The sequence below is a fragment of the Manis pentadactyla genome, chromosome 2 (assembly GCF_030020395.1).
Source record: "Manis pentadactyla isolate mManPen7 chromosome 2, mManPen7.hap1, whole genome shotgun sequence".
NCBI classification, from domain to species: domain Eukaryota; kingdom Metazoa; phylum Chordata; class Mammalia; order Pholidota; family Manidae; genus Manis; species Manis pentadactyla.
In genome coordinates, this window is record NC_080020.1 from 60385678 (window position 1) to 60411020 (window position 25343).

General features: G+C 33.3%; 1 protein-coding gene across 1 annotated transcript in view; it reads left to right on the top strand.

Annotated features, from left to right (window-relative positions):
- Positions 1-13351, top strand: part of SLCO4C1 (solute carrier organic anion transporter family member 4C1) — a 69149-nt gene extending 55798 nt beyond the window's left edge. Inside the window, exons 10-13 of the mRNA XM_036925793.2 lie at positions 1456-1646; positions 2967-3031; positions 4468-4605; positions 10241-13351. Of these exons, the coding sequence (XP_036781688.2) occupies positions 1456-1646; positions 2967-3031; positions 4468-4605; positions 10241-10401 (555 nt within the window). The 3' untranslated portion in view covers positions 10402-13351. The remainder of the gene's footprint in view (positions 1-1455; positions 1647-2966; positions 3032-4467; positions 4606-10240) is intronic.
- Positions 13352-25343: the final 11992 nt, after the last annotated feature.

Genomic DNA, 25343 nt, shown 5'->3' on the forward strand with positions numbered 1-25343 from the left:
AGTTAACATATATACTTTACCAAATATTGTAAATGCCATCTTAAATAGCTATTGTCCTTCTAGGGATTCTTTAGGAAAAGCAAGTTATTTTGACTTCCAAATTTTCTATTTGTCCTGGCTTTTTTATGTCCAACCAATACATGTAACACCTCATTTTTTCAAAGGATTTTTTTATAGAATATTTCAGATAGGCAAAATGTATTGAGAAAAATGTAATAAACACTTATGCATATTTGTTCACAGAAATATTAATCTTACATTTCATTCCAGTGACCCAAACAAAACAAAAAAAGGTGTTGACTAACAGCTAGCAATATTGTAGGCAAATGTCTGCTTTTTATGTAAGAGAGTTGTAAAGTTTCTTCACAATAGAAAATACTCTTCTCAGTCTTCCTTCTTAAATGATTAAAGGCTGTATAACTTCATTATTTGATATATCTTATTGTTGAGTATATAGTAGTCCATTTTGGGGGTATAATCTGCATCTTTGGGTTTCCTGTATCAGTACCACTGGTCTTAGAATAGCTTTAGCAGTGAAAAAATGGTCTCTGGCCTTTGGGACAATAAAAACTCCATTTCCCTTTAACTTTTCTGGTGCTGCTCTGACTTTATTGAAGCCTTAAATGTGTAAAAAGATTCATAGTAAGGATGCAGCTAAGATGTAAGAAAGCTTTAAAAGATATTTATACATAAATTTCTTAAATATCTGAATTATTTTCCTACACAAGTAATTTTTGTGATTTTTAACATTACTTTCCAAAACTTTATTATTTATATGTGTATATATGTTAAATAGTTAATGTTATTTATATGTAAATAGCCTTCTGGATAATGAGGGAATAACTTCTAGCTTTTGAATTTCATAAATATGTCATCCTAAGCAGACCACAGTTTACTTTTGGTACAGTGATTCAGTGAAGGTCAGAAAATTGCAGTAAAGTGATTTAGTGGAAAGTAGATTTCCCCAAAGTCTTTTGATGTATTATTTAATTTTACTGTGGTACTTGTTAAAATTTTAGTGTGTGTTCTTTTAAACTAGGGTAAATAGTGAGATTATCACTATGTTTGCTTCTTTGTCTCCTATAATGGAAAAGAACAAAGCAGGAAAGCTATTTGAACAGTTATTGTCTATTGAAAGCAGTCTAAAATGTGTGAATCATGTAATCATTACATTCTTGTCAATTTGTTTCATAAGTTATGATCAGTATTAGGTTACATGTTGAAGTAATGGACACAAAAGTCAAGCACAGATGATTCTACTTTGTAAGTATGGCCCCTTGTTTTCACTTGCTTAATTTCTTAAGGGTTAATTACTCTTTCTCAACATTATGTGTTGTATAGAGATTAAGATTGTGTAAGAGGGTCTGCCATGTCTATATAATTTATCTAATTTAAAATGAAAAAATATATTTTCAAAATAAGCACTTTACATTATTTTTTGTCCACTATTTCTAGGTATATCACAATTGTTCCTGTATTGGAAGGAAAGCAGAAATAATACTTACTGCAGCAAGTACTGGTTTTGAAGCTAAAGCTGGAAAATGTGAAACTCGATGTATATACTTGCCCATATTCCTTGGTGTTTTCTTTTGTATAGTGATTTTTACCTTTATGGCTGGTACTCCTATAACTGTGTCCATCCTAAGGTATGTATTATACTGTGAAATTTTCCAATCCTGAGGCAACATGTTGAGTGGAAAGAAAATGGACTCAGAGGTTCATTTGGGCTTTATATTGACCATTGGCTCCAGGACCCACTCAACCCTTATGTGATCATTAGTTCTTATGGTGATGGAAATGCTATGCAATTGAATCCTGGATGTGTGAGGTTTCAATGAGATCATGTATGAGAAAGTCTGTTAACATTGCCTTACTGGCGTGCACCTGATGACAGTTTCTCTACTTTCACGAGGCTTCTGTTAAAAGCCGGAGCTCCATTCGGTTGTATCTGAGCACGACGGAAAAACAGCACACTCCGTCTGTGTCAGAGTCAGAATGACGTGCGTTCTTTCACAGGAGGTGTCCTGATAGTAGACCTTCCTGTGGACAGCGATGACAGATAAGAAGCTGGCTGTCACCTGGCTTTCCGCCGAGCATTGTGCTTGCAGTTGCTCTTTCTTCTTTCTACACTGCTTTACGAAGGGATTTCCTGTCTGCTCTTCCCTGAGCTCATCAGCTTTACTCCTCCTTCCCTAATAAACTCTAGTTGTTTTCCCTCTTCAGTTTTTGTTCCTTGATACTACCTTTTCACATATTTTTTTGACAAATGGAAATTTTAGAGATTCTGTATAAAAATACTAGTCTGTTAACATTATGTTATATGGAAATTACAATTATTTAGAGGATAGAGAAAATACTTTTTAAAAATTAACTTTTGGAAGTTTGTCTATGTCACCTTTTAGCTACATATTTTTTTAAAAGACTACTTGATCTCTTTTATCTTCCACCTAACACCTGTGTGCCAACATCATGACTCATTCACCTTTGACAGTCATTACTTAAAGAATTGTTGTTTAATCCCATTGAGCCTCAGCAACTGTTTTACATTGCCTCAAAATTGTACCCGTCTCCCTAGGTATGATTTCTGTCTCAAAGTTGGTAAGAGAGTAAGAATTCTTTGCTTTCAGCTTAAGCCATGTGACTTGTGATTTAAACAAAAAAAAAAGTCTTGCTAATGAATCTTTTCCCCTTTATAGTTGTTAAAATTCAAACGTGTACTCAATACATCTATAAAAATTTATTTGACTGTTTGGTGTTATTTGAAGTATTTTAGTTCAGATAACATTTTTCTTCTATTATAATTCTATTAAGACTGAACTGTATATAAGCAGTTGCAAATAATTTATTTCATGGGTATAACATTTACTTTGATCTAGAAATGATAAATTGGTATAAAAATGAATTTGCTCAAAGAGTGAACATACTATACAACCAATTTTCATTTCATATTTATTTAATATCTTCAGGTGTGTTAATCACCGACAACGGTCTCTAGCACTGGGAATACAGTTTATGTTGCTTCGATTATTAGGTATGCTATTTTCCTTAATACATTGGTAACCGTTGGTTATTTTTGTTCATTAGTGTTATTGATTTATTTATTTATGGTATGTGCCAAGAAAACAATTTAAATACAGATGGAAGATTACTTTATTGTCATTGAAGAAAGCTGTTTTTCAGTACTTAAGATGTACTATTATTTACATATCACATAAGAAAATAGTGACTTTACCTTTTACCTACTTGATTTGTTAACTGTTTTTTCCAATTCTGTTACAAATACAGCCTTAAAGAGTATATAATATTTATTTGAAATATATGATCATCAACACATTTCTAATAGAGCAAAGTAAAAGATACACATTTTTTTCTATTCACATAAAACCTATTCCCAACAAAAATTATAATAAACTCTTATTTATAACTACTGTAATTCCTTTTCTCCCTGCACTTATCTCCATTTGAGATAAGATTATGTTGCATTAGCAACAATGAAAAATAATGAGATCAAATGTTTCAATAAAAACTGTGATGTAGATATTGTGGCTACTTAAGATTGGTGGAAGAGAAATTTTATATCAGAAAATTTCGTAAAGTTCCAGAAGTAGGAAAAAAATAGAAGAAAGAAATATTATGTTACACACAGTAGTATACACATAATATTAAGATCATTTATAAAAACAAATGCCAAAAGCAAGAACTTTATAGATCCCCTAGACCAACTTTTCCATTTTTCGAATTAGTGAATTATGGGCCTGAAAGATTCAGGGATTTTCAGAGCAATACTCAACAAATGGTGAAAATGAGAGTAGGAAAATGGTCTTAATTATCCTTTCATCCTTACTCAGTCCAATGCTCTTTGATTCTGTCATGCTGCAGGTCATGAAAGAACAGGCTGGGTGTAGTTGAAATCTGTCTAGGAAATACCACTTCAGATCATGTATTTGATTTGCAACAGCTGAAGCTCCTTAACTATGTGGAAGTTTTATGCCTCATGACTTCATGTGGCCGAGAGTGTGTGTTTGAGATAGTAGTACTCCTAGGCATATTAGTGTGAACGTGTGTGTATACATGTGCACTCTTTTGCACAAGTGTATACGTAACACATATGCTGGAGTTGAGTTTTTGCATCAATAATTTATTTTGATTTTTTTTAGTATAATAGCTAATTTCAAAGACTCATTAAATTAGAAAGAAGTGAATTTATTTATTTAACTATTAACTACATATATGTCAGATTTTTATTAAATAATTTTGGGGATTGATTAGAAATATATAGTAATTATGTGTAATTATTTTAGAATTGTCCATTGTTTCTTTATATCTCTATTGTACATGAACTGAGTGATTTACATATGGGGAGATGAATACCTATTCTTATTTATATAAAAAATATATAGCCATGTATATAGAAAGTTTGTGACTATAAACTAAGTTTTACTGATGCATATTTCATAATTCTTCTAGGCACAATCCCTGGACCAATTATATTTGGTACCACAATAGACAGCACATGCATTCTCTGGGATATTAATGAATGTGAAATTAAAGGAGCTTGCTGGGTTTATGATAACTTGAAGATGGCCCATATGCTAGTGACCATAAGTAAGTGGTGACTTCTTGATAATTTTGGAGTAAATCAATGATGCTAACAGAAAAACAAATCTTCTTGTCACTTCGGTTTTGTAATGTTCAGTCCACCCTGTTGGGTTATCCCATAGTCCTGAAGCAGAGATCAGTTATCACAGCACGTTGTGAAAGGCTGTAACTGGAGTCTACAGGGCTCAATCTAAAATAGAAGAGAATGACATTTTAGCTTGCATTGCAGCACATATCGTATACTTTTCTTTTAACAACTTTTCCCAAACCTTTTTTGGAAAATCTCACAAAAAGCTAGAAGAGAATTCTGAGAAACTCTCTGGAATGATTAACATTTAGGTACCTGCAAGGCACATAGAGCTGAGGTAGAAAAGTATCTTTTGGCTCTAAGGTACATTATAAGAAACCTTTTTAAAGTTTAGAAGGTTAGCTATGATGTTTAACCCTTTTTGCCTTTGGTATCTATCTTGTATAGTCTTGGTTAAACGATAAAGGAAAATTAAGATTTAAAAAGTAGAGCAATGCACCTAGTTTGTAAGAATAAGGTAAATTTTAAAAATTTTAAAACATTCTAAGAAAGTAGGATATTTAAAAATAGAGGTGGAGGGTTCAACATTGTGGTATAGGAAAAGCCTGAACTTACCTTGTACAGACACAACAAATTTACAACTGTGTGTAGTATTTGCCTTTGAAGAGGACCTGAGAATTAGATGAACAGCACCTCCACAACAAAAGACAAAAGAGACACACTGAGAATGGTAGAAGGGGCAGAGACATGGCCTCCCCTGGGACTCCAGACTAGTCATGGTGACCCCAAGATTCAGAGGGACCCCAAACATCTGAGACACTGCCTCAAGGAGTGAAGGGATTATACCCCCCATCAGGCACCCCTGACCCTGGGGGCTGACACCAGAAAGATGAGACCCCAAAATGTCTAGTTGTGAAAATCAGTGGAGATCAAGACCAAGAGATTCATAGAACCATAGGAAACAGAGATCCTGCTCTTAAGGGCTTGCTCATTCTAAGATCCAGTTCAAAAGCAACAGATTAAAAAGCACCTAGACCGTAAGTGATGGAGACCCCCTTACTAATTTTTTAAAGTGGCTGCTGGAGAGACAGGAATCTGCTAGGACTTTATCAGGGGACAGAAGCCCTGGCAGGTGCCAGTTTTTCAATCTCATTCTTACTTGCTGGTGACAGAGCCAATAAGTGCACTTTCATTGCCTTCCCTCTAGCCTGCTAAAACCAGAGAGCATGGTCTGTCCACCCTGTGCCATAACCAGGCTGGGCTAGAGACCTGTATCCCATTGGCCCCCACGCACTGCATGCAGAGACCCAGCCACAGTCAGGATAGCAAGCATCTGCCTGTCTGCCTCACTGAGTGGCTGAGAAGCAGACAGGCTCAGTGAGCTCCCTGAGCCCCACCCTACCCACACAGCAGCCAAGCCAAAACTGGGCCAGGTGAGCTCCCTGAGCCCAGCCCACCCCACACAGCAGCCCCGGCCCAATCACAGTTGGGTGGGCACTTGCAGCTCACACGAGCAATGCCTGTAGAGCATCTTGCTCTGGTGGATGGTGGGGGTACATTGTCCTTCTCTGCTACAGGGAAGAGTACCTACATGAGACCACAACTTCAAGACTAAGGGAGGAACCCACTGTGCCTTATACATATGGACACACACAAAGAGTTAGGCAAAATGTGGAGATAGAGGAATGTGCTTCAAACCAAAGAACAAAGCCTGTCTCTGGAAAAAGACCTCAGTAAAATGGAGATGAGCAACCTACATGATAAGAGTTCAAAGTAATAGTCATAAAGATGCTAACCAATCTTGGGAGAAGAATGGATGAGCACAGTGAGAACTTCAACAAAAAGACAGAAAATATAAGAAAGTACCAAACAGAAGTTATAACTGAAGTGAAAAATATACAAGAGGGGTTCAGCAGCACAATGGATAGAACAGAAGTACAAACTAATGAACTGGAAAACAAAGCAATGGGGAACACCCAGAGTGGCAAAATGAAAAAAAAAGCTTTAAAAGAAGTGAAGATACCATAAAGGATCTCTGAGACAACATCAAGTGGAATAACATTTGCATTATAGGGGTCCCAGAAGGAGAAGGGAGAGAAAGGGCCAGAAAAATTACTTGAAGAAGTAATGGCTGAAAACTTCCCTAATTTGGAGAAGCAAATAAACATCCAGGTCCAAAGCCCAGAGAGTTCCAATAAGATGAACCCAAAGAGAAACACACTGAGACACATTATAATTAAAATGCTAGAAGTTAAGGGTAAAGAGAGACTCCTAAAAGCAGTGAGAGAAAAGGCAATGTATTATGTACAAGGGAAACCCCATAAGGCTATCAGCAGATTTCCCAGCAGAAACTTTCAGTCCAGAGTGGTACTATGTATTCAAAGTGCTGAAAGGGAAAAACAGGACTAGAACAAAATTTCTAAAAATTGTATGGAACCAAAAGAGCCCCTGAATAGATAAGCAATCTTGAGAAAGAGGATCAAATTTGGAGTGGGTCATAATTCCAGATTTTAAACCATAGTATAAAGCTATAGTAATCAAAACAGTATGGTACTGGCACAAAAACAGACATACTGATCAATGGAACAGAATAGGGAGTCCAGAAATAGAACCATGCACATATGGTCAATTAATACATGACAAACAAGGCAAGAACATACAATGGAGAAAAGATAATCTCTTCAATAAATGGTGTTGTGAAAACTGGACAGATACATGCACAAAAATGAAATTGGAACACTTTCTTACAATATATACAAAAATATACTCAAATGGATTAAAAACTTAAGTGTAAGATCTAAAATCATAAAATTCTTAGAAGAAAATAAGCAGTAAGCTATTTGACATCCATCTTAGCAATTTTTGGTGCATGTGGAGGTATTACCTCCCCAGGCAAGGGTAAGAAAAGCAAAATTAACAAATGGGACTCTATCAAACCAAAAACCTTTTGCAAAGGAACACAAACCAGCAACAAATGAAAAGGCAACCTACTGAGTACAAGAATATACTTACAAATGATATACCTAATAAGGGGTCAGTATCCAAAATATATAAAGAACTCATTTATACAACTCAGTAACAAGAACACAACAAAAACCCGAATTAAAAAATGGACAGAAGTCCTGAATAGACTTTTTCCAAAGAAACATACAGATGGCCAACAGACACATGAAAAGACACTAAACATTACTAATCATCAGGAATGCAAATCAAAGCCACAATGAGCTACTACCTTTCACTTGTAATGACTACTATCAAAAAGACAAGCAATACAAGTGTTGGTGATGATGTGGAGAAAAGGGAATCTTCATACACTGTTGGTGTGAATGTAAACTGGTGCAGCCTCTATGGAAAACAGTATGGAGATTCCTCAAAAAGTTAAACATATATCTGCAATATGATCCAACAATTCCACTTCTGGCTATTTATTCAAAGAAAAATGTATACATATGTTCACTGTAGCATTATTTATATAATAGCCAAGACATGGAAGCAACCTAGTGTCCACAATAGATTAATGGATAAAGAAGATGTGGTGTGTGTGTGTGTGTATATATATATATATATATATATATATATATATAGACACACAGTGGAATATTAGCCATAAAAAGAATGAAGTCTTCTATTTGCAGCAACATGCATGGACCTAGAGAGTATTACAGTGTATGAAATTAGAGAAAGACAAATACTGTATTTTCATTTACATGTGGAACCTAAAAATGAAAGCAGCTGAACAAATGAACAAGCATAATCAACCTCATAAATACAGAAAACAAACTGGTGGTTGCCAGAGGGGTAGGGAAGGGCAGAGTGATGGGTGAAATAGGTGAAGGGAATAGAGAGGCACAAACTGCTAATTATAAATAAGTCATGGGGATGAAAAGTACAGCATAGAGAGTATAGTCAATAATATTATAATAACTTAGTATGGTGACAGATGGTAATGAAGCCTATCATGGTGATTATTTCATAATGTATAAAATATCAAATCACTATTTTGTATATCTGAAAATAATATAATGAGTATCAGTTATAATTAAATTTAAAATTAGAGAAATCCTACAATGTGTGAATTTTAGTACAATTGTCATTGTGATTATTTATTTTAGTACATGTATCAAGATAGTCTTACATATGTTTAAACCCAGAGTATGATGCCTTAATTATAATAGAGTAATAAAATATCCACTGAAGAAAAAAATACTTAGATCTAAAAAACATGGGAGAGGAAATATTGACTATCATAGGCAAATTTAATTTTCCTACCACTTTACTTGTTAAAAAACATTTTTTGTTTAAAGTTTTTAAATTTAAATATTTGTTTAATTGGCCATGTTTGTACTTTTTGACCAAAAGGTAAAGATAATGAATTGCTCCTTTTTATACTCGGTGATGATTTGAGAATTTTACCCCCAAAACATACATATCTTAAATTTTCCAAAAATACTGTAGTAGCAATACCTATGTAATAACTAATATTCCTATAAATCTAGAAATGCCTAGCTCAACAAACATTCCTGTTTTTCAAATACAATTGATCTTTGAAAAATGTGGAGGTTAGCAGTACTAAACCTTGCATAGTCAAAAACCTACATATAACTTTTGACTTGGCCCAAAACTTAACTACTAACAGCCTACTGTTGACCAGAAGGAAACCTTACTAGTAACATAAACAGTCAATTAATACATATTTTGTATGTTAATATGTATTATATGCTGTATTTTTGCAATAAAGTAAGCTAGAGAAAAGGAAATGTTTTTTAAAATTATCACAAATCTCCAAGAAGTTTTCCAATGTATTTACTGAAAAAAAAAAATCTGTATAAGTGGACCCATGCAGTTTAAATCCATACTGTTCAAGGATCAACTGTACAAATTTTGAGTAAAATATTAATGATTAACATGCATTAGCTACTGCAAAACTACATTGTAAGATCACTTAATTTATTCAACAGGTATTTAAATGCTTTTACTGTAGCCAGAACCAATTTATCTTCACTCAGTTGAGCTCAAAATTAGAGTTCTTTGAAAAAATAATAAAAACTTGTGAAGATAATCTTTGTTTCATATTTCTAGTTGATACTTAGAAGTATCAACTTTGTAAAAAGTAAATTTGGTGGAGTAGAGAATGTTGTATATTCCCATAAAGGCTTTCTCCTAAAAACTCCAAAGCCTTTTTCATTTTTAGAATTATTTCCCATCATAGACATGAAACTTCTGAACTAATTTTTCAGGTTCAAGGATGTTGTAAACTATTTTCCTTGTCATTGACTTTTGGTTGCTTGCAATTTTTAATAGATATGATATTTTTTAATAGAAATGGAACATAGATTTATTAATTGCATATAACACTTGTTTTACAAGAATAGAATAATTATTGCACATTTTTTATTGCTTAGAAAGAAAATATATTTAATTGAATTGTATACAAATGTTTCATTGAAGAATATCACCTTTCTCACTGAAGTTTAAAAAATTTGAAAAATAACTGTAATGCCTACATACTTCTCTGTAAAGTAGTGCATTTCTATTTATGAAGAGTTCCTCAGTGAGAATTTCTGTGATAATTAAAGGTTCAAATGCGTGATTAATTTTTATTTTTATATTTAGGTGTTATTTGTAAAATCATCACCATTTTCTTCAATGGGCTTGCAGTCTTTTTGTATAAACCACCACCATTAGGCATGGATGTGTCACTTCAAAATCAGAATACAGTTGTGACTACTGTATCAGTAGAATATGATCTCAACCAAGCAGGAAATGAAGGGTGAAATAGAAAAAGAAGAGACTTTTACAGCTGGAAAATTTGCCTCCATTTCTAAGAGTGCACATTGCCATTGCAGCATTATCCTCCCAGTATGGACTATCATATTTTAAATATCGATATTTTATAATTGAATGTGTTTTCTGTTTGGAGTTTTATTTTCTTTTGATGTCAAAAACAGACCTGTGCCTTCAAAGCTCACCAAAAGCCTTAACAGATACACACATGCTGTCACTCATATATACACATTTTCCCATTTTCTAGGTATGAAAACCCCAATAAACTATACTAGAAAAAAAAGGGCCAATGATTATTTAAAGCTTACATTTTAAAAGCAAAGTAATGTTATTGTGTCCCTCTTATGACTTGTTTTATTATTGTTACCAATAGTTTGGGCTTATTTAGAAAATATATGGTATAAAATTTTCAACCAATCAAACGTGATTATTTTCAAGAACTATTACTGAAAGTTCATGAATTCAAAAACAGCTGAATAATATTATTTATTTTAAGTTTTACATATACTGGTCTGTCCTCTATCAGTTACTGAACTGTTAGACTATAGGATAATTATCTTGTGTCCCGGTAAATAGTGAACACAGAAATATCAGCATTTTATATAGTTTCACATTAACTCAAGAATTCTAGGAGGTGATTTGTTGATATTGCCTATTTTTAACAAGTACCTTTTATGATTCTGTGCTAGTATTCAGTTACATGTCTTACGGAGAAAAGAACCAGCTTCATTAAGAAAAGTGCCAGTTAGATATGAAAAGTTCTTTTTCAGTGTCATAGATACGTTTTCTTTGAAAAGATTTCCTGATGACCTATTGATTGATGTTTATATACTCCGTGATTTTTCTCATTTAAAAACTGATCACCTTGTATTTTACTTATAGCACCTAAGACAGTGCTTTGCTCATAGTAGGCATGTATTATTGTTGTTTGACTAAAACAGAAAACTTAACTCTTTATCTGATCTATTCATTTGAGAGATAAAGCATTTCATGTATTTGATAACATTTGATCACATATTTGATAACACTCCATTTATGTAAGTCAGACATAGGCCAATTTTATTTACTCAGAATGTGGAGGAAACAGATCAGTGAACATCAGCAAAAATAAATTCTTACCTGGTCAAGAACTTTACTGATTAAAAGACTGTTTAAGTTCATACCCATTTGAAGTTTTCATAAAAATAAGGTTACTAATTTAATAAGATTCATTATCAGCTTTCCCTAGGTTAGCTTTTTGGATGCATTGTGTTAGTTACACTGTGATCAGAATAACCGAGGAAATGAAACCAGGACTAGATGGACTAGTAATGTAACAGAGCATAAGAGTTTGTTTGGTGGTAAGCCAATGATGATTCAAGGAATTAGTAGTATTTGTAAACTGAAATGCAGGGAGTGAATTGGAGTTAGGCAAGCAAGCACACTTGAATATTAAATAATTAGAAGAGCAGTGGGTCAGGAATCAGAGACAGAGCTACTTCGACCAGGAACATTTGAACACCAGAGGTTGAAGCCAGATGGGTAGTCAAAACGTAGGCATTTGGGAAGCAGGAAATTTATAGCAACCAAAGAAGCAACGAAAGGCAGGGGAACCTCAAGCCTGTGACACCTCAGTTCAGGAATAATTTCCCTCCCACCCAGTCAGAGACATCTTAAATGCTGCTTCCTGTTGGAGCCAAGGCTAAAAGGGGAGTTTAGGCTTTCGGTGCCCTGTATATGGAAGCAGGGAATTGAATAGAAAATTTTTCTAGCTTTAAAAAAATGGCAAATCCCAAGGAACTCATTGACAGAGATGTGAAACAACAACAAAAGAGGAAACAAAATAAGTATAAATCGTATTAGTCTAAGGCCTTTAATTTAGAGAGAAGAGAAAACCACCCCAAACATATAATTAGTTTGATGAGCAAGTTGCTAAATAATTACAATTCATAATGATTTTTAGTTATCAAGGGTTTCATTGTATTCAGTGTACTCAAATTTATCAAATGATACTTTTTACAAACTTTTTAATGAAAATGGTTAAAGTGAAAATAATTTTGGCTCTTGAAGGAAGTCAGACTTATTTATAACATACATATTTATAAAGAATACCTCCATTCATGATGGGGCAGTATATACACTACTATAATTTATAAATATTGTTTATACTTTTGCATCACCTAGATTATATGGATTGATATGCTATTTTTAGAACAAAGTTTTCATAGTATGTATTTTTCACAATTTATGTGACTTCAAGTAAGACTGAGTCTAAGTTTACCTTTGGTAATTTTGTACATAATTGGAGATATGTCTCAAAATTTTTAACATTTGGATTTCCTTAGTTGTACGAAACACAAATGTAAAACTCTTATGTGGAAAGATCTGTATAAAATTGACTTAGGTATTTAAATTGGAGAAAAATATAAAACTTTTGCTCTATTTTCTTTCAAGACTATCTTTGCTTCAAACAATTATGCAAAATGTATATACATATATTTTTTAAAATCAGAATGTTTATACTAGATTAAGTGTTTCATCATTAAATGGTACAGATTTTGAAATACGATTTCCTTCTATTTATGAATACACAGACATTTCATGGTGGGGAGAGGGAATATCAGTGTACCTTTGAAACATGGTAAATGTAATTAATCTGATGATTTCTCAATAGGTGTATTTAATCTAAACCACATTCGTTTTGAAATATGTACTAAAATTCTTTCACACAGTAGTTTCCATGTGTGGACAGTAGACACATAAAATTTATATGAATATAATGCATGTTGCCTATGGTTGTGAAATATTTGACACTGCAAAAGCAATGTAGTTTGGAAAGTTTATACTTAATTTATCTAGGGGTATCAAAATAGTCAGTACAATGTTTTTAAAGAAATCAGAACAGACATTATTTTGAGATGCAATGTCCTTTTCCCTTTAGTGTAACGCATTAAGGCTCCTTCAACCTTTTTTTGTACACCAAACTATAAACATTACCTTAGACATTATATGTGAGTGATCAGAAGTAAATACAAAACATAATCTCTTTTTAAAAGATCAGTCAGTAAATCAGATAAAAACGTTTGTTTTTGCAAAAATTAATTTAGCTTATAAAAATTATCAAGAATTGCCATCTCAATATTTTCTTTTTAGATTTAGCTTGTTCGACGTTATTTTTTGTTTTTTTTGAGAGGGCATCTCTCATATTTATTGATCAAATGATAACAACAATAAAATTCTGTATAGAGGACTCAATGCACAATCATTAATCAACCCCAAGCCTAATTCTCAACAGTCTCCAATCTTCTGAAGCATAACGAACAAGTTCTTTTTTTTTTTAAATTAATTTTATTGTGGTATCATTAATCTACAATTACATGAAGGACATTATGTTTACTATGTTCCCCCCTTCACCAAGTCCCCCCCACATACCCGACGAACAAGTTCTTACATGGTGAACAAGTTCTTACTTAGTGACTAAGTTCTTACATGGTGAACAGTGCAAGGGCAGTCATATCACAGAAACTTTCGGTTTTGATCACGCATCATGAACTATAAACAATCAACGACGTTATTTTTTAAACTTTATTTTGGAACAATTTCAGATTGTAGAAAGGTAGAGTTGAATGAGAATAGGCCCTTTACAGGTTGTTTTTCATGATTCCACATTTTTGAGTTACTTTTCTATCTTTGTACCTTTTACTTATTCAGAGAAAACTCAGAGGAAATAATGATTTTAGAATATTTCTAACTCTCTACTGGTGAAAGATCTATTCCTTAGCTTTTGAAATTCATTAACAGGTTTGGGTTGAGTGGTCGGCAACAATGAGTAAAACTGAAGTCCCTGGGAAGTTTTAACAATTAGCACTGTCCAAGCCCTATCCAAGCATGATTAATTTTGTTTGTTAAAAATTCCCTAGGTTATTCTAAAGTGAAGCCAAGGTTGGAAACTGCTGAATATGAATCAGCACATTGAAGAAGATGGGGGGAAGGGCATGAATCATATTTTGTTAGCGATTCAATTACATTTTGTTCTCCTTTTTATCTCCAAGAGAAAGTTTGTTTGAAGCAAAGAAGAGAGAATAATGGGAGTAATTTTGAGAGTTAAGATACTGATAGGGTTTCTAAAAATATGGAAGCACTTTCTGTCTGGAGTAGGGTAAGGTGAGTTGAGGAAACTGGAAAGCAATGGAGAGAAATTTACCTGTTCTAAATTTTCCCCCAAGGCTCTTCCTTTCAGAAAAAAAAAAAACCAAAAAACAAAACAGAGAACACCACTTAATGCATTCCTTCTTTTCCTGCATCAGTGAGCTACCTCCCTGATAGTAGACGTAACAGGATGTTTCATGAAGAGATCCAAGAGTTGTTGGGTTGCCTGCATGACATCATGTACGGTGATGTGAGAAATTCTGATAAGGAAAATGGTGCATATTTGACATAATTAAGTGGAGATGCTAAAGACACTGACAGACACAACACAAAGACTTCCTGGCACATTCTCCTCGGCTATACTCTTGAGATCTTTCAAAGACTATGGAAACAACTTATTCATCTAGCTTCCCAATGACAGAATGCTCTGACTGGTTCTTGCTAGTTGTCAAAGCAGAAGCTTCCAAGGAAAAGAAAAAGTAAGTCACTATGAAATGTGTCTGAACTTTTTTTTCCTTCTCCTTCTCATTTCCTTGTCTTATATACAGCCTGCTTTTGCATTAGTTAGTTTAAATCATTCCATTATTGGCTTCCCATCACATAAGTAAATGCTGTAAAGATAATTACCATATCTTTTGACAGGCAATTTGAGGTTTTGACAATTATAAGTAGAAAAACATGTTGGGTAACACTGTTCACGAAACACTTTAAAAATATCAAATTTAGGTTAATTTAGGGAAATTTCAAGTGATGTAGGGGAAAATGAGGCTGTTACTGCTTTTTAAATATCAGTTATTGCTTCTCATGTATGAAGAAATGTGCTAGGTGTATTACACATTTTAAATCCTACCAATTGTTTCACATGTGAAACAACTAAGGCCCAGGGAATTAAGATTTTAAGGCCAGAAAGCTAGTAATTGTCAGAGCTAGAACTTGAATCCAGGTATGTGTGGCTCCAAAGCATGGGCTTTTTTCATTTTTCACTGGAATATGCTGAGGTTAACTACACAGAATTTTTTTTTAAAAACCTGAAACACAACTTTTAGTTATAGGGATTATCCAAAATCTCTTTTAATACTTAAAATTATATTTTGTGAAGTTATAGTTAAAAAGCAACTTTGAGGCACTAGTCATAAAATTGTGCTGGTCTCAAACCAGTGTCGAATTTAAATCCATTCTTCTTTCCAGGTTTGCAGCTTATGTTTTTACCAGAAGATGGCGGTGTTGTGTTCACTACCACAGTAAAGGTGCTTTGCTCCTTTAAATTTCCCTTTTCTTCATGGAATTATTTCTGTCTTTTTGATGAAAATTTCATTTGCATTTCTTTTACTGTCATTGCTTTTGTCCTTCTAGTAATTTTTCCAGAATTCTTTTCTCATTGCATATCATTGGAGAAAGTTTTCCAGTTAGATCAGAAACTATATAATCACTAACAAAAATTATTTGGTGGACACAGCTTTCACTATTTTTGACTTCTTTTCTGTTTAGAAATAGAATGGTGCATATTTCTGATTTCATGGGTTTTCTCTCTAGATACTGGCTAAGAATGAATTTTTTATTTTGTATTTTATTTAAAAATTCCAAATAGCTATTGAAATTATCTCCCACAAAAAGAATTTGATCCTTAAAAAGCATAGAAAACAAATACCAAAAAACAAAACATTTCAAAATTTTGGCCAGGTTGTCTTACCATTGGTATGCATGAATTTGGTACATAGTAAAGTCATTAACATTTTTCACTCTTATGCTGGGATTTCTTCCCATCAGTATCTATCTATAAGACCGCCTCAAAACAGAATTAAAAAAAAAATGAATCTGAGAATATAGATAATACATTCTCATGCTTATTATATTCTTGCTATTCCAAAGAGATTTCACTTGTGTTTATAATCCTCAAACTCTTTTTGGCTAGCCAAGAAATGCATTATGTTATGCACCTTTCTTAGAAAACTGCTTCTCAAAGTTTTCTTTTAAGCCAGTTTGGGCTTTAATGTGCAGTGTTATAATCAGAGTTACTCTCTTCAAAAACTTAGAGTCTAACTGGTAAAATAAAGCTTAAGTATGTGAATGTTAACATATAAAACAATTCAAATTTTAAACAATAAGTCGAAAATTAAGCTTCCGGAAACATTTTGCTTAATGCCAGAAACTGTTCTGTGCTCCAAAAATTGGGGTTGTGGAGGTGGTGGGGAGTGCTCTGTCTATATTTATTCTTCAGGGGCTCATGAACTTTTGCAAATAGAACTGTATTTAATCAATTACATTAAAATACAGTTCAATTTTACCACCAGGCATTTTTGTAATGGAGTTTGGTGTTAACTATAGAATTGATGATAGAGAAATATACAGCTCCTCCCTTCTCACCTCTCCTCAAGACTGTGGTCACTATCAATAAATCTATACAGAAATATCATATGGAGTGTTCAGATTGTTACTGAAACACACAATGGGACTGACACAACAACTCTATCTGGGATTTTATTCAGCAGAGTAACAACTGTGTTAGTTATTTGAAAAATGGTGTTAACAAAGCATGCCTGATCACAGATGACTCACACAGCTCTATGTCCAGACTGGTTAGTTAGAGTCATCTCTGTAATGGAGTAAGCAGTTTGAAGCCCTGATTATCCATCCTAACCTCATTTTCCACAGGTGCACTGCTTTTTACTTTACAGAGGCCAGAGACTATTAAATAGGACTATTATCATTTCCTGTTTACATCTCTTTATGCCCTGTTGACAAATTCACATTTATCAGTCCTTCAACCCATTTCAGTGGCAAAGAGGTCTTTCCTTTTTAAAATTAATCTAGTGCCTTCATTCCGTACTGCATCCCCCTCTTCTTTCTCAGGATCTTAATCAATTTCCCTCTGGTCTGTGGAATATATCAATCCCTTCTCTCTTCTGTCTCTTTCACATCTAAGGAGGTCAAGGTTTTCTCTTCTGTAGAAAATTCTCTCTCTTCCTTCATGCCTTCCAAATGCCCAGCCTGCCTCTTTGTATTCAGGCGTATAGTGACTTCTCCCTTGGGCTAAATCACAGATATCATAAACTCAATTTGTCAGCAACTGAACTCACCATACACCCTGCCTCCTCTCACCCACTCTGCTTCCTTTCTTGCCTCACTTGTTTTCCACTCTAATGGCTGTACCCAGCTGACTCCCAGACTCCCTCGGCCTTTTCATTCTAAACCCATAAACAATCCCTGTCTTGACAATTGACTATAAACCTGGAACAGATATTGCATATAATGGCTATAATTTTAAGGAAAGGATAACAAACATAGTTTAAAATTTTTTTCAATAAAGAAGTATTCAATAAATGTATTGGGTTGCACCATGTGAAGCCGAGTAACAGGATGACATGTCTAGATCTAGACTAAATCTATATTTCTCTATTACCTACATGTATTGTCAAGAAACAATTGAATTAAGGAAAAATCAAGAGTGATAAAATACTAAATTGAATTTCTTGGCTTAAGTATGATAATTTAATAATCTGAAATATGTATCACTTGCTAATATAAACTGGAAACGGAAATGCTTTTTGTCTTGAATTCTTATTTTCCAGCTTCATAACACCCTGCTGATTGGCCAGAGCCAGTCCTGGGAAATAGCTATGAAATAAAATTGATGGTTATGAATAATTTATAATTTTATTTAATGAGGGTATCAAAGCAAAAATTGATTTGTCTTGGTTTCAGATGTATGTTATAGTGATTTGGTAATTATATACATTACTAGTGATTACCACAGCAAGTGTAGTTGCTTCATTGCTTATCAAGATATAAGACTATTATTAATTATATTCTCTATGCTATACTTTCATTCCTGTGACTAAGTTACTTTATAATTTAAAGTTTTTACCCCTTTATCCTCTTCACCTATTTTACCCATCCCCCCCACCCCTTTCCTTATGGTAGCCAACAGTATTTGTGAGTCTATTTCTTGCTTATTTGTTTATTTTGTTTTTTAGATTCTATATGTAAGTGAAATCATGATATTTGTCTTTGTCTGATTTACTTCATTTAGCATGATACACTCTAGGTCCATCCATGTTGTGGCAAATGGCAAGATTTCCTTATTTTTTCATACAGCTGAGTAATATTCCTTTGTGTATATGTACCACATGTTTATTCATTCACCTATTGAATAAACTTCCTCTTTTTTTCATGACAGGAGGTGGTTTTATAACTCAGGGAAGTTGTACACTGAAGTCAGGCTCCTAGCTTTCCACAGAAATGGGTGAGGATGGGGAGATGGGAATAAGGCTGCCATCTTCTGTGAGGACTGCTTCAAAGGGATGGCTCCCCAGTCCTTGAGAAAGGCATTCCTAGGCAAACCATAACAAATATTTACATCTCAAAGGGAGAGAGAAAGAATTTACAATGACCAATTTTCTTTTTATTTTTTTGAAGTATCATTGATACACAGTCTTACATTGGTTTCAAATATACAACTCAGTGGTTCAACAGTTACCCATCTTATTAAATTGTCACCCCCACTAATACAGTTACTGTCAACATAGAAAGATTTTACAGAATCATTGACTATATTCTCTGTGTGGTATCACCATCCACATGACCAACTTATATTATGATTGGGCATTTTTGTGCCCCTTTACCCCCCTCACCCACCTACCATAATCCCTTCCCTATGGTGACCAGTGTATCTGTCAGAAGATTTGTGTATTTACTCAAAAGAGGGTAAAAGAGCAATTAGTTGCTAGAAACTTTGCAGTGTACAATAACCAATTTTCTAAAGTAAATGTTCTAAGAAAAGGGAGATCAGGAGCCTAGAGTTAGGAAGAAGTTTTTCTAATATTTAGTCAAGCTGAGGGAAATGTTAAGGCTCTCTTGGTCAAGAGGATGCAAATTCTTTGATTTTATTTCAATTTGTTCTGAAGTCTCTCTAAGCACATTTTGTATAGCATTTCCTTTTGGTTGTTTGGTATTTGATTTTGGATTTAGGGGCTCTGTAATATAGCAGCCCTTCTTAAATTTGGATGTGACTTAACCTATTATTTTTTAATTAAGCAGTGTATCTGTCAACAGATTTGTGTATTTACTCCAAAGAGGGTAACAGAGCAATTAGTTGCTAGAAACTTTGCAAAACTACATCTTACTGTCCTGAACAGACATTGATCTAATTTTGACTATTCTAAATTCTAATATGAGAAGAATACTCATAAAAGGCTGCTGTGAACAGAACAGGCTGAGATAACACAGGCTCAGAAACACTAAAGCTAATTACCTACAGTAAATGGTTTGAATGTGGGCCAATAAGAGATTGGGAAGTAAGCATATTAATGCCACTATAACAGATGACATGAAATGAGATAAAAGAAATGAGGGATGGAAATGTAATGCATGGAAGAAAGTCATACAGGAGATTAAGGAAATTACATTGCTATTGTGTTTCATTCTAGTTAAAGTGAATGACCTTCATTGGCAAAGGTTCATGAATCCAGTACTTATAAAGGAACACAGACAATGGCATACAGGTTAACTCCCTTTTGCCTTTCTCTGTTTCTTATCCTTTTAAATTTAATGCTTAGATAATTAGCTACATTGTAGATACACAATCTATACACATGGAACCTTAAAGAGTGGTGATACAATAGGTTATGTTTAGCTGAAGACAGAACTATTCCAATGTTACATCCTCTACCCCAGTCACAAAATTGGTGGATTTATGCATTAATAATCATTTAATTGATGAAGGGATATGTTGTCAGAGCAGTTTCCCAGTTTTTAGTGAATTGTTAGGCCCAGCATGTCTGGCCCCTACATTTTGGCAGAAAGTAATTTTTTCATTAATTTATTTGCATGTCATATATATGTGAATAGCATGCTTTATTATTCCTATGACAAGACATCAGTGGACCCTGAGGATAGAGAAGGAACACAAAATCTAAATTTGGTGCCGTACTCCATCCTAGATAAAAAGCTTAGAATCATTGGCATTCTAATGAATATGCACTTAACTCCTGTATTGCACAGTAGTTCACAGAGATTAGGTACTGGTCCTGGGGTGCCTAAACTTTCTTAGGTTACAACAAATTTAGTGTCTTAGTAATTTTTTCACAGCATATCAAGACCCAAGGACATGGCTAATAATTGTGTTTATTTACTATAAAGGTCCAAAAATTGAATAAATATTGTTCTATGAGTTTAATAGTTATATGAAAAAAACATAAATTGAGAGAAAAAATTGTATTTTAATTTCTTTCTTAAATAATTACTAATGGGTTCACTTGTTGGACACTGCATAATTTCTCTAATCTTGGAATTGGATTAGACACTGTCATCCTTGTTTTCTACCCCACATTGATTTTCACACGTATTTGCTTTTTATCTTAGTGATTGCTGAAAATCCAGCTTTGCAAATATATGACATCATCTAAAGGAATATAATGCAAATATTAAGACTTTGAATTCTTCAAGCTAGCTGTTTTCACAGGGCACAACAGATACCGAGCATTGCTGTATTTTCTTAAAATTGTTTAATATCCCACAGGGCCTCTGTGAATTTGTTATGGCATACTGGCATGTATAAGGGCAAGTACAAATTAAAAATAAGAGTCTTAATTCTCCCTGTGGAAAATAAAGGAAAAGATTTCTTCCTCCCTTTTCTTAAAGCACCTACTTTAGAAAATTTGTAATTATAGCTTCTTTCTGTCTCCTATTGGGAGAAGATTCTAATTATATTTCTCCAAACTTTTGGGCTTAGTTTTAGAATATGATCCTAGACACAAAGTTTGTAATCTTACATGTTTTGACATGATTAAAACATCACCAATTATGATTATTATAAACTTATACTTACAGGTATTTTCATTTTTTAATATGTTGAAGTAATGAATAATGGTTCATACCCTATAATCTTGCCACTACCTTCTAAAAGTTAGGAGGCAGGTATCACACTCCTTTTTAAAAATTGGTTTTAGAGATGAAGAGCAGTCTAACACGCATTATGTGGGATGCCAGAAAAATAACAGAGTTAGTATCTAGGGTGAGAATGATAACTATATTTTACATTATTTTAACAAGCTTGGAGTGTGTGGTTTGACAAAGAGTCAAATTCAACACTTAAATTTAAGTATTTCATCCTACTGTCCATAGCCTCATAAAAGAAGGTTTTTTTTTTTTAAAAGACTGACAAAGAAGAAATAGGGTTAAATTATGAGAAGTTTTTATGTAAGTGTTAAAATTTGTAAGATATAGGAACCATGTTCAAGTAAGTTTCTGAAACTTTCAAGAGATTATATTTTATTGATGTTTTTCCATATTAGTTAAAGTTATAACATTATTATATGACTGTTTGAAACAGATCAAATAATCTTCCCTTTCCTCCAAACTTTCCAGACCCTCCCAATCTCACTCCTACTTAAATAGCGTAACACTGCATAGAATTATTTTTTCCTGCATGCACGTGCACACACACACATACACACATTCATTCAGCTTTCTTATTTATTCTGTTTACTTAATTTGCAAAACTTAAAAATTTAATTGTGTTACACAGAATTTGGTTACTTTTTTTCCCTTTTATTTAGGGTACTGTAGGCATAGTCAATGTCTCTCTAGAAAGATCTAACCCAGATTTTAAACAACTTCATAGATTTCCACTGTATGAATATTATAATTAATTTACTATTCCTTTCTATAGTTTAAAAAATAGCATAGCTGGTCAATATCTTTAGATAGGTTTGAATGCAATTCTGGTCAGACACAGTGGATGAATTTGATGAGTTTATCAGTTACCAAGAGACTAAACAATCTTAATATAGTAGTATATATGAAATGGATTTTTTTGGTAGATTTGATTCTTTTTGGACATAAAGTGATTTTAGAACATAAAAATTAAAAAATTAAAAGAAGATAAACAGTTTTCTTTGTCAATATTTCTGAAACCACACCATTCAAATTCACAGATCTAAGATTGATATCTTAGAAAAATTCCAGAGGAGTAACAAATTTTTAGCAGAACATTAGGGAACAAGATGATACAGGTATAAAGTCTAAAGTATGGCTTTAAAAAATTATCCAGTAATAATTATGGAGGGAAATAATAATTTAAAAAAACATGAAAGATACTCTCTTGCAGGACTGTGTTTGCCAAATATTGATAATGAAACATTTTACAAAACACAACAGGTGGAAGACCAATAAAGACACATGCGATTAAGGTAATCAGTAAAAAGAAAAAAAAATCTCTTAGGCAAATGAAATTTTGGAAGAAATTATACAACTTGAAATCATGTGTTTTTATAAAATTGGATTAAAATAGTGTAAAATATTAAATTATATCAAAACATGACATAGCAAAATTCTAATATCTTAAACCAGTCCTCATCATTCTCATGTCTTTTTAGTTATATGAGAAATATGTCTGGGTGTTTAAAGTTTGTAATATACAGAAATTAATTTGCAAGTTAGGTTCTGGAAACCAGCAATACTATTTTATTAAATTTTCTTTATTAAATAAATATTGTAACAGATCCTTATATCAGGAAGAATAACCAATTCCCTTCTAAATTTTTTTATTGAAATATAATATGAAACTTCAGTTATGAACAGATGTGACATAGAATACAGAAGAACACAAAAGTAGGTTTTGTAATATTGAATTTCTCTTAATTAGGCTGCTCAAAAGTAGTTTGTTTATCTCAGGTGTCTTTCTTCTCAACTGTGTCTGCACATTATGCTGAAATAATTGGCTAGAAAGGGAAGAATTTTGTCAGCCAAGGGAATGAAAAAAGTGTCGATGCATTGCCAATTTTTTTCCATCTTGTGTGGATACAAACTCTGCTTTGTAGCATCTATACAACAGTGTTTTAAGAATATTTGCTATGGAAGGGTTAAATATAATTTCAAACTTTTGCAGACACACACATGGATATTATATTCTTTTTTTTTCTCAAAGGAGTCAAATCTTGAGTTTTAAAAAAGTTTCTTGACCACCGTAGTAGAAATACATGGGAACAGAATACTTTATTTTTATGCTGAGAAACACAACCTTAAATTTGTTTGATTGAAAACTAGCTGCTGGCATCTTATGGCATGAAAACCATCAGGAGCTGGTCAGAAAGGCAAGCCCTGAGGTGCATTCACATGGGATAAATGTTAGCTTAATGTGTGCCTTGAGAGTTATGTGTTCCACACAGCTTCATTAATCAAAAATACATGTGTAAGTAACAGTGAAGCACTCTGAAAATCAAAGTAATCGTTCTTTTTCCATTACTGATAAGCAGCCGTAAGCTACAGAGCTGAGAAAATGAGACATCATCTACTAAAATCATCACTGAGTTCATTTAATATGTAGATATCAGAAGTTTTAACATTAAAGTAATAAAAGGAAACAGTTCATTATGCTACTAAGACACTACCATGAGAGATTCTAAGCCTGCAGAATCTCCCAAAAAGACTTAGGATCTTTTTTTCTCTTTTTTCCTGCTAGTACATTTCTGACATGTTTTTATTGCACCATATTTTCTCTAGTCACAAAGGTGCTAGACTCTCAGATCTGAAGTATGACACTGGTAAGAAGAGCAACACTTGCAATCCCAAAAGTGGCTAACTTTGCATGGCAGTGTTATTTCTGAATTAGTGAATATTGAAACAGCATTTATATTAAACAAAGGTGAAGGAAAGTCATTTGGACCAAATGACTATATTATTGCAGGGTACGTGATAATGACAATACCTAAGGTTACAAACTAGCTTTCAACAAAATACCTGGTTTTCAATTACTTGAAATTAACTAAAATAAAATCTAGTTTTGACTTCCATGTTTTAACGTTTGTTTTCAGGCTTTGCTGATGGCATTATTTCTGAAAGTTGAAGAATTTATTCAGCAATATTTGAAAATTAAGGTTTCGGGAAACATTGTCTACTTTTGTAAATATTAGTCTGTGCATTTCCTCTTATAGGTTCTCCTAAATCAGTGATGGGTGAAAATATCTCAAAATAAAATATTCCATGAATTTCTGGCACATCTACAAATTAATGTTAGAAGCAAATTATCTTGGATAAAGAAAATTCTATATTGCAAAACTAGCATAATTCTGCTAGTTTAATGCCAAGAAAAATAACAATTCATTAATATCTGGTTCTTCTTTAACCTTTAAGCTTATTCCTTTTGGGGCTTTTCTTCTTGTCTCCTTTTGACAAAAAAGATGTCAATTTTTTCCTTGTTTCCAGCCTGTATATGAGTTTATGCTGTGTAAGAATTGCCCCAATCAGTTTTCAAGTCTCAGACACACATTTTTTACTGTCTTATTAGAATCCACATATCCAGTATTACTGAAAGTGGATTTAGAGTCTACACATTGCTCTTCTTTTTGACTGTACTTAATCTATTACTTGCCTCAGATTCAAATCATTTTCAATCTTTTGGAGCCTTAGCACTCCTTGGAGTCTAAAGTGCTGTCAAGCCCAACTACATCCCCTCAGCCTGTCCCAGGGAGCTTGGCACAGACAGTTGCCGTATTTGCTGGCATCCTGAGGGAATTCTCTGGTTGTGGAGCATATTTTATCCATATAGGTAGCAGGCTGGAAGTGGCAGAAAGTTGACTGCTTATACTTTAACATTTAAAATACATGAAAATACACAGACTTTGAAAATATTAAAATTACTCACCTAAAGAAGGTTTTCTATGACTTTGCAGTCATTGCATAATCACAATTTTATATACTCAGCTACTGATTTATGGAAATATTAGAGAAAAACTTGAAAAAAAACTGTCAGAAAATGCAAAGAAATGTCAAAGTGTCCTTTTAGCACTGGCATAAACATACAGTT